The sequence below is a fragment of the Stegostoma tigrinum genome, chromosome 6 (genome assembly GCF_030684315.1).
Source record: "Stegostoma tigrinum isolate sSteTig4 chromosome 6, sSteTig4.hap1, whole genome shotgun sequence".
Classification (NCBI taxonomy): Eukaryota; Metazoa; Chordata; class Chondrichthyes; order Orectolobiformes; family Stegostomatidae; genus Stegostoma; species Stegostoma tigrinum.
The window spans coordinates 59,565,085-59,579,888 of NC_081359.1; the positions used below are offsets into that span (position 1 = coordinate 59,565,085).

The window sequence follows — 14,804 nt, forward strand, 5'->3', positions numbered from 1 at the left end:
CACCCCTCTCAGATCCGTCACATTCAGCTTCAACATATGGAACATATGTAGTACCTCTCTGCTGATTATTTTTCCATTGCTTGTTGCATGGTCCAATGTTACGCTTCTGCACAATCCAAATTTTGAGTAATCATTAGGATAAAAACCCAAAACAGGGAATACCAGAACACATTTACTGATTATGACAAAATAATCCATATATCATACACAGATATGAAAACTAACATTAAAAATCTATTCTCTCAGAATTCTATGCTTATCATGTACTGAATTAGAATTAAAATTAAAAAGACCATAAAGTATTTAGGTTATATTGAAGTTGCAGTTTTTGAAAGGTTAAAAGAAATCAATTGAATTTGTGTTTCACAATGATTCGAGTCACAAAAGTAATTGGGTATTTTTGATCATTCTAGAAAGCAAGTTCTAAATGAATTTTTCAAAGGGCCTCCAAAAAGCTATGGCTTTCATAAAAGAAATAATTAAATTTAAATAATGCCCTTGGCAAGCAGAAAGCTTTGCACCTGATAGAGATGAGGGTGAATTTCTTATTTGATGGTAGTAAATCTGGAATTCTTTACCACAGAGCACCATAGCACCTGCATCGTTAAGCATATTCAAGGTTGAGATAGATGGATAGGTGGATAGGTGGATCGATGGATCGATCAGAGGGGGAATCGAGGGTTACAGGCAAATGACAGGAAAGTGGAATTAAGCATTATCCAATCAAGCATTCTCATCGAATTCAAATCAGCCAAAAGGCCTACTTCTACTCTTATGGTCTATCTTCATGGATCATCTTTGCAGTTAGTTTTTCAATGTTGCAAGACAAAGTTGAATAACAATACTTCTTAGTTTGGCACAAAATAAGGGATAATTGCATTTGAAATTAAGCAACTTTTGTTTCTGAGCATTCAGAAACATTATATAACATATCAAAAATACACAGAATTAGAATATAAAATGAAATTACAGCTGTCAAATTCTAAGTTTATTTTCACATTTCCCTTTCCCAGGTCAATCATTAGATTTGCGTAACAACATGTGTTGCGAATAACTGAAACGTGCATCTCTTGTTTTTATACACAACAAATCAAGCAAGGTTTAAATTTAAACAGCATGAAATTTCATAACTCATGAAAATGGGCACAGGAAACAGTGATCAAACTGCACTCAAAACTGTAAATGAATAGATTTAGCAAATTTCATTTCGCTAATTGATGTAATTTATTTCAGTATGTAGTTGCATTCTAGTGCACTGTTAGTGATTCAATACCGGAGCAGGGAAGACGGTTGTGAAAAATTGCCAAAAGTTCAAACTAAAGTACTTAAAGCCAGTTTGCATCTCGAGAAGATCCACAATAATTCTGTGAATTAAGTTCTGTGTATAGAATTGCCATTCAGACTCCTTGCCCATTTTACTATTTATGAGATCATGGTTGATCTGTGTCCCAACTTCTTTGTCCCATTTTCATTAATTCCTGTGCCTAAACACCTATTAATCTCCAACTTAAATTAACTATTGCCATCGCATGCACCGTTTTACAAACTGAGTTTCAAACTTCTAATGCTCTGTTTTCTTGGGAGTGTAACAAAGTGACTATTGAAATTTCACTTCGGTTAGAGCTTAGGTTTCAGTTACTTACAATATCTATGAACAATTTGGATGAGAGAATTGAATGTACTATGTTCAAGTATGGTAATGACAAAGCTAAGAGGAATTGTGAGCAATGAGGTGGAAGCAAAGGGGTTTCAAGGCAAGTTTAACAAATTGAGTGAGGGGGGAAATACATGGCGGATGTGTTATAACGTAGATAAGTGAGAAACTGTCTACTTCAGTAGGAAAAACAGAATAGTTGACTATTTTTCAAATAGTGATAGATGGAGAAATCTTACGTACTAAGGAACCTAGGTGTCCTTGTACACCAGAAACTGAAAGTGAGTCTGAAGGTGCAGCAAGCAGTTTGGAATGCAAATGGTATACTGGCCTTCACTGTAAGTGAATTTGAGTACAAGAGAAAGGACGTCATGCTGGAAGAAAGGGGGGCTTTGAGAGTACACCTGGAGTAGTGAACAGTTTCAGTCTCCTTACTTAAAAGATACACTTACCATAGGCAGTGTACAGGGAAGGTTCACTAGATTCACTCCTGGAATGGTAGGTTTGTTGTGCAAACGGATTCGGCTAACTAGACTTGTTTCACTCAAGTTTAGAAGAATGAAAGATCTCATTGAACCATAAATAACTTTGACAACGCTGCACAGACTGGATGCAAGGATAACAAGGTGTGGAGATGGAGGAACACAGCAGGCCAAGGGGAGCAGGAAAGCTGAAGTTTCTGGTCTGGACCCTTCTTCAGAAATGCGGGAGGGGAAGGGGACTCTAAAACAAAGGGAAAGGTGGGGTGCGGTGATAGAAGGTGGATAGTAGAGCAGATAAGTGGAGTGAAGACGGGGCAGGTCAAGGAGGCGGGGATGAAGCTAAAGGTGAGTGTCGGTAGGGAGTTGGGATGGGGGTTGGTCAGTGAGGAGGGAGGGAAGACAGACAGGTCAAGGAGGCAGGGATGAAGCTAGCAGAGGTGAGTGTAGGTAGGAAGTGGGGGTGGGGGTTGGTCAGTGAGGTGGGAGGAGCGGATAGGTGGGAGAGAAGACAGATCGGTCAAGGAGGTGGGGACAAGAGGTGGGGCTGGTCTTAGGATGAGGTTGGGGGTGGAGAGATTTTGAAGCTCATTAAGTCCACATTGAGACCATTGGGTTGCAAGGTTCCAAGGCAGAATATGAGGTGCTGTTCCTCCAGTTTTTGGGTGGCATCGCTGTGACACCTTCATCCCGGGCCCCAAGAAAACCTTTTGCATTAATCAGATGTTCACCTGCACATCCCTAATGTGGTTTATTGTATCCGCTGTTCCCGATGTTCCCTCCTCTAAATCAGGGAGACCAAATGGAGGCTCAAAGACCGCTTTGTGGAGCGCCTATGCTCAGTTCGCAACAAATAACAACACTTCCCAGTTGCAAATCATTTCAACTCCCTCTCCCACTCCCTCGTCAACATGTCCATCCTGGGCCTCCTCCAGTGCCACGATGATGCCACCCAAAAACTGGAGGAACAACACCTTATATTCCGCTTTGGAACCCTACAACCCAATGCTCTCAATGTGGCCTTTACAAGTTTCAAATTCTCCCCAGCCCCCAACCTCATCCTAAGACCAGCCCTACCTCTTGTTCCCGCCTCCTTGACCCATGTGTTTTCTCTCCCTTCTATCCACTCCTCCCACCTCAATGGCCAACTCCCACCCTCACTTCCTACCTACACTCACCTCTACTAGATTCATCCCCACCTCCTTGACCTGTCCATCTTCCCTCCCACCTATCCGCCCCTCCCTCCTCACTGACCAACCCCCATCCCAACTCCCTACCCACACTCATCTTTACTAGCTTCATGTCCACCTCCTTGACCTGTGTGTCTTCTCTCCACCGATCTGTTTCACTATCCACCTTCTATCACTGTGCCCCCTCTCTCTCTTTATTTCAGAGCCCTCTTCCCCTCCCTCATTTCTGAAGAAGGGTCCAGACCCGAAGCATCAGCTTTCCTGCTCCTCTGATGCTGCCTGGCCTGCTGTGTTCCTTCAGCTCCACGCCTTGTTATCTCAGACTCCAGCATCAGCGGTTCCCACTATCTTTGGATACAAGGATGATGTTCTCCCTTACTGGGGGATCTATAACAAAGGATCACAGTCTCAGCACACAGGGTCGACCATTTAAAACTGAGATGAGGGTAAATTTTGTACTTACAGGGTGGTAAATATATTTAATCCTCTATTAGATAAGGCAGTGGAAGCCAAAATAGTCAACATATTTAGGGAAGCAATGGACAGGTATCTGGATACTGAAGTTACTAAGGAATATGGAAAAAGTTTGGGAAGATGCTGAGATAGAGATAAACCACGATCATTTTGGATGGCATAGCAGGCTCAATAGGCCAAATGACATACTCTTGCTCCTACTTTCTACGTTTCTAATTCACAATACCTGGTAAAACTGTCACAAATTCCATGTCCACCAAACTTAGCCGGTTCCGTTGGTGCACCAGCTTTTCTCGTCATTACTTTAAGAGTTAGACGCTTTCCCTTCATTTTACACATTTCCAGTCGTCGCTGGATCTCCTCTGCAAGGTTGAAAAGAAACACCTCAACTTCTTTAGTCTGAAGAAGGGAAAGGAGACAAGAACATTACAATTCAAAACTTTCAGTTAAAAAAAAAATGACTTGCACACCACAAACAGAATCCAAACTCTCAAATACAATAACTTGCTCATAGCTTCAAACTTTATTTTGTCAAAAATATTATACATCGACAATTATTGTGATTTGAGTGTATGTGTATAATATGAATGCATATAACTGTTTAAAGTTTAAGAATACAAAAAAGCAGAATGCCATTATGACTGTTCACAATTGTAAAACTTTATTTCAAAATGTAATTTGAAGTACATTAAAAAACTAATTACAAGCTGTAATTACTTGTTACAAAGTTCAAATGTTAGTTCAATTTGTATATTGTGTTTTAGATTGGGGTTTCCCTTTTCATTTACAAACTCTTATGCTGAAATTCATATCTTTCATTCGTGTCTTAAGTTGGTTACAAGTTTATGAGAACCAGTGCCGACATTTCAGGCAAATGACCTGAAACTTTAATCTAAAGCATTTTTTTCCATTATTTAGGAGATGTAGGCGTTACGAGCAAAGCCAGTATTGCATATTCTGAAGTGTCCTCAAAAAAAGTACTGGGGAGTTGCCTAGTTGAACAAATCCAGCACATGATGTAGGCTCACCACTGTTGCGGTTCCATAGAATTTTAAGACTTTGACCCAGCTGACGCAATATAGAACAGCACAGCACAAGATCAGGCCCTTTGGCCCAACATGTCTGTGCTGACCATGATGCCATTCTAATCTAATCCTCTGGACTTGCACATTGTCTGTATCCCTCCTGGTTGGAACTGAGAGATACTTGAAGGGAAGCTTACATATAATGCAATTCCCATGCCTTATCCTTCTGCTTGCTAGTGGCTGCCCCCTTTGAAAGTGCTAGTGAAGGAACCTTTGAGTGTTATTTAGGTGTAAACTTCAAATGATACCCAATGGTAGAGAGACTGAATGTTTATGGTGACTGAAACGGTGCCAGTCAAGTCGGTCTCTGTCTTGGATTGTGTTAAACTTCAAGTGTTGGCTGCAATCATCCCAGGAAACAGGATGTATTCTATCACATTCCCGACTTGCATCTTTTACATGGTGGACAGGCTTTCATTAATCAGGAGGTGAGTTAATTTTCCCAAAATATCCTCAGCATCTAAATTTCTCCTTTAGCAACAGTATTTACATAGCTGATATGGTTAAATTTTTGGTCAAAGGTGACCACAGAATGTCAATGGTAGAATATTCCATGATGACAATGATATTAAACATCAAGGGAAGATGGTTAAATCCTTCTTTATTGGAGATGGTCATTGCCTGACAGTTCTATGGCATGAATTTTGATTGCCATTAATGGAATGATGACTTGCTGCGTACAGGCAAAAACTGCTTCATTATCTGGGGAATTTGAGAATGACATTGAATGCTGCGCAATCATTAGAGACATTCCAATTCTAACCTTATAATGGAATTATGTCATTGACGAAACACTGAAGGTGGTTAAAGCTACACACTGCTCCAAGCAACAGTAATCTAGGGTTGAGGGGACTGATCTCCAACATCCACAAACATCCTTTTTTCTGGTGGACAGGATAGTAAGCAGCCCTAATCTCCCCATGCCCCCATCCACTTCCAGAAATCCTACCAACCTACTGTTGCCAGTGTCCCTGATTCCACATTTGCTCAAATGCTGCCTTAATCTCGAGGGCTGTCAGACTCACCGCTAGAATTCAATCCTTTGTCCATGCTTAGACCCAGGTTACCCTGGCAAAACTCAATGTAGCCTCTTTCATTGGAGGGTTACTGGGTCTGAAACGTTAACATTGTTTTTCTTTCTACAGACACTGCTAGACTTGCTGAGCCTCTCCAGCATTTTCTGTGTCTGTTACCCTCTTTCTGCACAAATAACTCGCTACGTTTTTCCAGCATTCAGTATTCGTTGTTACAAAGATTGTTTTTACAGAATTTGGATAAGGCCATTTCACTACAACAAAAATTGCAGAGGATATATTTGGAGGAATCTAACATGGGCCTGTGCATGAGAAATAAGAGTTGGGAGATCTCATATCTGAGAAATAACACTGGATCTCTTCCAACCGCACAACTGTCCAAGATAGCAGCATTCCACTAATATGGATCTCTCAAGAATCACGTCAATCAATCCATCACTGGCAACCACGCCTTCAGCCGCCTCAGCCCTAATCTCTCGTTATGACCTTGGTCCAAACATGGTTTAAAAAAAAAGCCAATCTCATAAATAGAGATAAACGTTACTGCCTTTGAAATCAAAGCAGTATTTCCCCCCAGAAAAGGCATCAAGGAGTTCTGACAAAAGTAGAGTCAATGGAAATTTAGGAGAAAACTCTCCACTGCTTGGAGTTATACCTAGCACAAAGGAAAATTGTTGTGATGTTGAGGTCAATCATCCCAGCCATTTTCAGCTGTTTCATCAGTTTTCTCTACACCATAAGTTAGAAAAGAGGCTGTTCACTTGTGACTGCAGAATATTCAGTACTATTCCACTGGCTCAGATGAGGATGGCTGTTTTGCAACGTCAGGAGTGCAGGTTCAATTTCTACACAAGCTGACATTACCAAGAAGTCGTCTTCTTCTTACCTTCTCTCCTTGCTTGAGGTGTGGTGACCATCAAGTTAAACTACCACCACTCACCTCTCTCTGACGAGGATGCAATTTTAGTAGTCTAGTAGGACTATGGTGACTTTATTGTTACTCCTCAGTTACTGATATTGTGTCCATCAACAGCTAAATTGGATAATATTTAGGCTTTGGCCTATAGGTGGCAACTTACATTCATGCCAAACAAGTACCAGGCAATGACCATCTCCAACAAAAGAATCTAACCTTCTTCCTCTTGACCTTCAATGGCATTACCATCACATCATCATCATCATGGGGTGGGTGTAGTGGAGGTGGGGACAATGACCACTTACCAGAAACTGAACTAGGAGACAGCCATATAGATTATATACTTACAAATGGCTAGGAACGCTGTGGTAACTAATGCCTTTTGACTTGATTAGCATCCCAGCCACCACCTTGAATACTACATCCACAGTAGAAGCAGGTTGTAATGTCTATAAGATACACTACAGGAAGTCATTAAGGTTCCTACATTAGCACCTTCCCAAACTCTCAATTAAGCACAAAGTTGCAAAACTACCTCCAGCAATGAAAGAATAAAAGAAAATTTTCCCTAAAGCTGTGCTCTAACTTGCTTTCCTCCATTAAGATATTTCTTAAAATTTGATGCAATTTTTGTTGGTTGATTCAATACCTTTTTCTGTAGTTGTTTTGTTTTTTAATTCCCCTGTGAAGTGCCTTCAGATATTTTCTATTAAAGATATATAAATGTAGTTATGAAAGCACTTCACTAACATTCATAAGCACTGGATCAGCTGTATGTAAATGACACACAACATTACTGATCCACTGTCATGGCTTTTGATTATTTGCTGGATTGATCATAATTAATGAGGAAAAGTACAATTTTGAGATTTTGATTTGGTGAGTTTCTGATTGCAGCTATGCCATCTCACTATTAAAGTACACAGAGGTCATACATTTTTTTTTCACAAAAGCAAACAAGAAACTATCAGAGTACCAGTGTGCTACACTAACAACGAGAAAAATGTGTCAGAATAAACTACATTTTCTCATTTCAACTGGCTGATACCACCTTTTCACCTATGTTAGTTTTGCAACCGAACAGTATACAAATTGATCAACTGGAATGAAACTCAGGTCATAGTGAGAAAGTACAACATTATTTACGCGTACCTTACCTGACTAAACCGAATGCCATAGTTGATCTCTGCAGATACAGATTTGCGATCCCTTTCTGTTCGAACTGGCCTATCATCTAAACCACGGCAAAATCTGTAAAGCATTTGGCCTGTTTTAGGCCCAAATTCCTTTTGAAGTGTTGGCATCAAAATCTGCTGGAGTTCTCCACAGGTTTTAACACCAATAGATGCCATTCTATTTTCTAATGTCCTTCCAACTCCTAAGTACAAAGGAAGAAGTAAAATTAATTTAAGCTGAAAACAGAGAGGACAGTGTGATGAGAAGAATGCTCAATATCATATTGCAGAACTTACCAGACATCATAATGTGTTTAATTATTTTATCCTTCTGATCACTTCTCCCAAAAATATAAATGTTCTTATTCAAAATATAACAAACACTGCTCAGAAAAATAACACTCAGTATAAATTTAATAATTTGAACAATTCTTCTATACAATTTTTAAAAATAAAATTCTTTTGCCATGGTCTTTATAAATCTTCCTGACAAAGTTGAGGTTTAAGTAATGAATCCTGGACATTTCAATTTTTAGTTTTTCTGACTTCTTCTGCTAAACGTTTCAAATAGATTCCTCTAAATTTGCTCATTTTCACCTTGAATAAATTATGACTCCTCCTTGATTGTGTAGCCAGGGTAAAAATTTTAATTCCAGCCCTTTCACTACTCTTTGCAGCTTTGCCTGTTAAAGCTTAATGTCAACTGCAATGATGTTCATTGAGAGATGAGCACTCTCTTTTACAGTCTGTTGCTTACTTTTTTGGGCTTTGCATTGTCTTTTATGAAAGTATTCAATTATTTTTGGGGAGAGGATTTGACCCCTAACTTTACCTCTTGAATCGTTCAATTGCTCCTTACAGGACCTCCTTTGCTAAGGCTCTATATTTTCTAAGTGTAGCTAGCTTTTCTCTCTCCTTCTAGCCCACTCTCTTGTCTCACTGCATTTTGAGTGCTGAGCCCACCTTTTTGCCACTTCCATAGCATGCAGGTTGCTTTCTCTGGCAGTATTGTATTTCAGCTACTTATTGACTGTCTTCTTTAAGCAGCAAATCTCTGAAAGATGTAAACTCTCTTGCTTCACTTTTTTCCTGTGTCTTCTGGATTTTCTCTTTTCATGGTTGCGATCCGATCTGTGCCACTTTCATTAAGTGGTATTTTCACAGATGCTGGAACTGAGATATTTGCCACCTCCACATGTATTTGGTACTGGGCAAAGGTTATTTGCAATAGCTTTTTGTCACAAATCTGCCTGTGCTTTGGGTCCATCTAGTGGTTAGTGGCAGAGGATGCATCACCATGAAGTATCTACTTAAGGAGGACAGTGGAGAGGAGGGGGAAGAGAGGTAACCTGATTGAGGTGTACAAGGTAACGAGAGACATGGATAAAGTCAATAGCCAGAGACTTTTCCCCAGGGCAGGACTGACTGCCATGAGAGGTCATAGTTTTAAGATGTTGGGAGGAAGGTACAGAGGAGACGTCAGAGGGAGGTCCTTCACCCAGAGAGTTGTGAGCGCATGGAATAGTTTACCCGTGGTAGTTGTGGAAGCGGAGTCATTAGTGACATTTAAGTGACTGCTGGACATGAACATGGACAGCAGTGAATTGAGGGGAATGTAGGTTAGGTAATTTTATTTTTGGATTAGGATTATTCTACGGCACAACATCGTGGGCCGAAGGGCCTGTACTGTGCCGTATTTTTCTATGTTCTATGTTCTATAACTAAAAGGTTTACATTGTTTGATAGCAACAACTATATTTGGGCAGACATATTTATTAACTTAGGGAGTGGTCCAAATACCACCCTGAAAGCTATGGTAGAATCTGGATGTGAGTTTGCTCGCTGAGCTGGAAGGTTAGTTTTCAGACGTTTCGTCACCATTCTAGGTAACATCATCAGTGAGCCTCCGACGAAGCGCTGGTGTTATGTCCCGCTTTCTATTTATCTGGTTAGGTTTCCTTAGGTTGGTGATGTCATTTCCTGTTCTTTTTCTCAGGGGATGGTAGTTTGGCTCCAAATCAGTGTGTTTGTTGATGGAGTTCCAGTTGGAATGCCATGCTTCTAGGAATTATCGTGCGTGTCTCTGTTTGGCTTGTCCTAGGATGGATGTGTTGTCCCAATCAAAGTGGTGTCCTTCCTCATGTGTATGTAAGGATACGAGTGATAGTGGGTCATGTCGTTTTGTGGCTAGTTGATGTTCATGTATCCTGGTGGCTAGCTAACTACATTGGACAAACTGGCAGAAAGCTAGCCACCAGGATACATGAACATCAACTAGCCACAAAACGACATGACTCACTATCACTCGTATCCTTACATACACGAGGAAGGACACCACTTTGATTGGGACAACACATCCATCCTAGGACAAGCCAAACAGAGACACGCACGATAATTCCTAGAAGCATGGCATTCCAACCGGAACTCCATCAACAAACACACTGATTTGGAGCCAATCTACCATCCCCTGAGAAAGCAAACAGGAAATGACATCACCAACACAGGAAATGACATCACCAACCTAAGGAAACCTAACCGGATAAATAGAAAGCGGGACATAACACCAGTGCTTCGTCGGAGGCTCACTGATGATGTTACCTAGAATGGTGACGCAACGTCTGAAAACTAACCTTCCAGCTCAGCAAGCAAACTCACATCCAGAACCTCAACCTGAGCTACAAATATTCTCAAAACTCGCTAGCTATAGTAGAATGTTTTAACTCCATCAACTGAGTGTGATGTCAGAAGAATTATTGGAGTCTATGTACAAAAATATTAACCCCTTCAGAACCATTATCTTATGCATGGTGATGCTTTCTGGCCCTGCCGCACATCAATTCTAAAATTATCCTAGTTTACAAATTTCTTCAAGGGCTTGCCTTCCCTACTTCTGTAACCTTCTCCAGTCCTAGATTCTTTTAACTACCTGAGCGCTTGTCGAATTCTAACTTCTTGTGCTTTCCCATTTCAAACTGTTCCACAATTGGTGGGCATCAGTATGGCTGTTCAGAAGCTAAGCTCTGGACTTCCTTTCTTGAATGTTTCTTCCCTCACTTTGCTATTTCCTCAAGACAGTTCTTAAAATCTACCTTTTTGATCAAGCTTGCTTCTGGAAGTGTGTGGAATCTTGTACTTCTATAGTTCGTTTATAGTAGTAAAAGTTTTGCGCAAATTAATAGTCGCATTTCCCTTATTAAGAAATTGACTATGAAAACACTCAAACATCTAATAAATGCTTTAGATTATAAAAGCTTTACATAAATGGAAGTTCACTTCTTAGGACTGACTATATTTCCAAGTTGTCAATTGTCAAAATCAATTACATTAAGCAATCAGGCTTACCTGGCAGATTGCTCACAAGTTGATCTCTGATAAAATCATCAACTTCCTCTGGTTTTAAATAATATTGTCCATCTGGTTTGGCCTTACGGGTGGCCATTCTGGCCAGCAGAATGTTTGATCCTATTTGAAACATTAATAATGAAGCATTATAGCACTCATCACGAAAGCAAACTCCTATAAATCTTCCACATTTTGGTTAATTTTGTCATTTTGCTTTCCTCTCTTAAAGGCATCCTCCCACCTTATGCTTCAGACATAAATGGAGACATTGATTGTTTTCTACTCCAGGATATCACAACAAACTCAATCCTGCCCTATCTTTTAAATACAAATCTTCCAGCATCAGGCACTGGATAACACTAAGGTCCTGGCTGATCATCATCTGTCTGGGTCAGGACACAGATCTATTCCAATACCCAAGCTGGATCAATCTCAGGAATCTTACAACACACCAGCAATCAAAGCTGAGGTAATAGACAAAGGACAAATGAACTATATTTTTAATTTCAAAATTGATTACACATTTTGGAAAATTTTCAACAATAGCATAGAATTGGCAAGTTAAGATGATTTTGCTTAATTTTTCCCAGTTAAGGTTGCTGAAAGCATCTCAAGAGTGACAAGTAATGCAGAGGTTATAGAAAAGTAAGAACTTAAAACAATCACCTCACTAGGGGAAAACGTAGTGAGCAAATGATTGGGATTAACAGCATACAAGTGTCTAGGGTCTGATGGTCTACATCCAGGGACAACATTGGCTGTATCCCTGGATTCTGGCAAGGTTCCACTGGGTTGGAACAATACCAATGTAACACCCTTATTCAGAAGAGGGAGGCAGAAAATAGGAAGCTAAAGACCAGTTAGTTTAATCTATTGCTATGGGTTTGTTGGAATAATTTTTCCTTTGATTCCTCCTACTTCCTTCAAACTAAAGGGGTGGCCTCGGGCCACCCAACGGTCTCAATGTGGACTTTACAAGTTTCAAAATCTCCTCACCCCTGGCCTCATCCCAAGACCACCTCCTCTCATCCCTGCCTCCTTGACCTGTCTGTCCTTTCTCCCATCTATCCACTTCTTCCACCTCACTGATGAACACTCACCCGTACTTACTATCTACTAGCTTCATCCCCGCCTCCTTGACCTGTCCATCTTCCCTCCCACCTACTCGCCCATCCCTCCTCGCTGACCAACCCCCATCCCAGCTCTGTACCTTCGCTAACCTGTACTGGCTACATCCTGCCTCCATAACCTGACTGTCTTCTCTCCACCTATCCATTCCACTATCCACCTTCTATCACCACCTCCACCCCTCTATTTATTTCAGAGCCCCCTTCCTTTCCCCATTTCTGAAGAAGGGTCCAGACCCAAAACGTTAGGGACTGTAGTTTCCCCGCCTCTGTTTTTAAAGATGCCCTCAACCATATCTCCCCGTTTCTCACGCTTCTATTGTCAAACCTTCTACCCCCAACAACAATAAGGATAGTGTCCCATTGGTCCATACATACCACCCCACTAACATCCGAACACAGCGCATCACCCTCCAACATTTCCACCACCTACAATCAGACCCTACCACCAAGAGGATATTTTCCTTCCTACCCCTGTCCGCTTTCTGCAGAGTCTGTTCACTCCACGACTTCCTCATCAGCTCCACACTCCCCACCAACCCCTCTACCATACCCGGTACCTTCCCTTGCAACCGCAGAAGGTGCTACACCTGCTCCTACACCTCCCCTCTCACCTATGTCCAAGGCCCAAACAACCTTTCCAAATCTGGCAGAATTTCATCTGTATTTCATCTAATCTCACTTACTACATCCATTGCTCCTGATGTGGTCTCCTCCATATCAGGGAGAACAAACGCACACTTGGGGACCAATTTTCAGAGCACCTGCACTCTGCATGCACCAACCAACCTGACCTCCTGGTTGCCACCCACTTGAATTCCCCCTCCCACTCCTGTGGTAACATGTCTATCCTAGGCCTCCTCCACTGTCAGAGTGAGGCCAAACATAAACTGGATGAACGGCACCTAATATTATGCTTAGGGAGATTGCAGGTCAATGGTGTAAATATTGACTTCACCGGCCTCAAAATCTCTCCACCCACAATCCATCCATCTTTCGACTCACCTATCCACTCCACTCATCCCAATGACCAACCACAACATCCCCCTATCTGCGTCCACCTATCTCCGTGCTATCTACTATCCCCCTAGCTTTACCTGGGCTCCCCTCTCCCCCACCTTGGTCCTGATGAAGGGTTTCAGCCCGAAACTTCAACTTCCCTGCTCCTTGGATGTTGTCTGTTCTGCTTTTTCAGCTCCACGTTTATGGACTGTTCTGGATGCAGTCTCCTACCCTATGCCTATTTAACATGACTAATCCATCGAACCTGCACATCCATTCCATCCTATACCATTCCTCTACACAATTTAGCACAGTCAATCAATCTGACCTGCACATTTTTGGTCTGCGGGAAGAAACCACAGCATGTGACAAAAATCCACACAGGTTGGGAAAACATGCAAACTCTACACAAACAATCACCAAGGCTGGAATCAAACTCACATCCCCGGGCTTTGGGGTACTGAGCCAAGGTGCTGCCCTATAGACAGTTTTTTAATTAGTTGAAGGGTTATAGGGAGGGACCAGGAAAGCGGAGTTGAGGCTGCGCAGAGATCAACCATGACTGTATTAAATGGAAGAGCAGGCTCAAGGGACTGAATTGCCTCCTCCTTGTTCTTATCTTCCAACTTTTTGATCATGAAGGCACAAAGAGGAAGTGGTGACTAAGGCGATATTAGTTTGAGAGCAGCAATTATAGAAAGTAAGTCACCCACTTAATGCCTTTAAATTGCTAAAATGACACTGAATCACATAAGAGATATAAAGTGTGGAGCTGCAGGAACACAACAGTCAAGGCAGAGAAACAGATTTTCTGAAATGTCAACTTTCCTCTCCCTCTGAGGCTGCCTGGCCTGTTGTTACTCCAGCTCCACACTGTGTAATCTCTGAGTCCAGCATGTGCAGTTCTAGCTATCTCAATGATTCACAAAATGACTGACAAAACAGACCTAGCCATATGTCCACTGGTAACAACAAGCAGGGTGTATCTTCAAACTGCAACTAGGTGGAAGACAGATTTTTTGCAGCAATTATGTTGTTCACTTTGAAATAATTTGCACAACACAAAGGTCAAATAACAGAAAAAATGAGATTCAATTCTGGATGGGGCATACAAATTGACCCTAATAAAAGTTCAGCAGACCTGAGAATTGGGACGAGTTGGGAGTTCAACAAAAAAGGACTTGATTAAGAAAAGGCAAAAATAAGACTGCAGGGAACTTATAGAAGCTTTCGCAATCCATTTGTATGTAAAGAGAAAGGATTATGAGGTCAAATATAGATCCCTTACAGCTAGACATAAGAAAGTTATAATGGGGAACAAAACAA

At 41.3% G+C, this 14,804-nt stretch overlaps 1 protein-coding gene across 2 annotated transcripts in view; it reads right to left on the reverse strand.

Moving 5' to 3' along the window:
* Nucleotides 1-14,804, reverse strand: part of rev1 (REV1 DNA directed polymerase) — a 115,460-nt gene that overhangs the window by 38,423 nt on the left and 62,233 nt on the right. For both annotated transcript variants that reach the window (XM_048533281.2, XM_048533283.2), the window contains 4 exons: nt 11,350-11,469; nt 7,990-8,210; nt 4,024-4,196; nt 4-106 (listed from right to left, as the gene is read on the reverse strand). In XM_048533281.2, the coding sequence (XP_048389238.1) occupies nt 4-106; nt 4,024-4,196; nt 7,990-8,210; nt 11,350-11,469 (617 nt within the window). The remainder of the gene's footprint in view (nt 1-3; nt 107-4,023; nt 4,197-7,989; nt 8,211-11,349; nt 11,470-14,804) is intronic.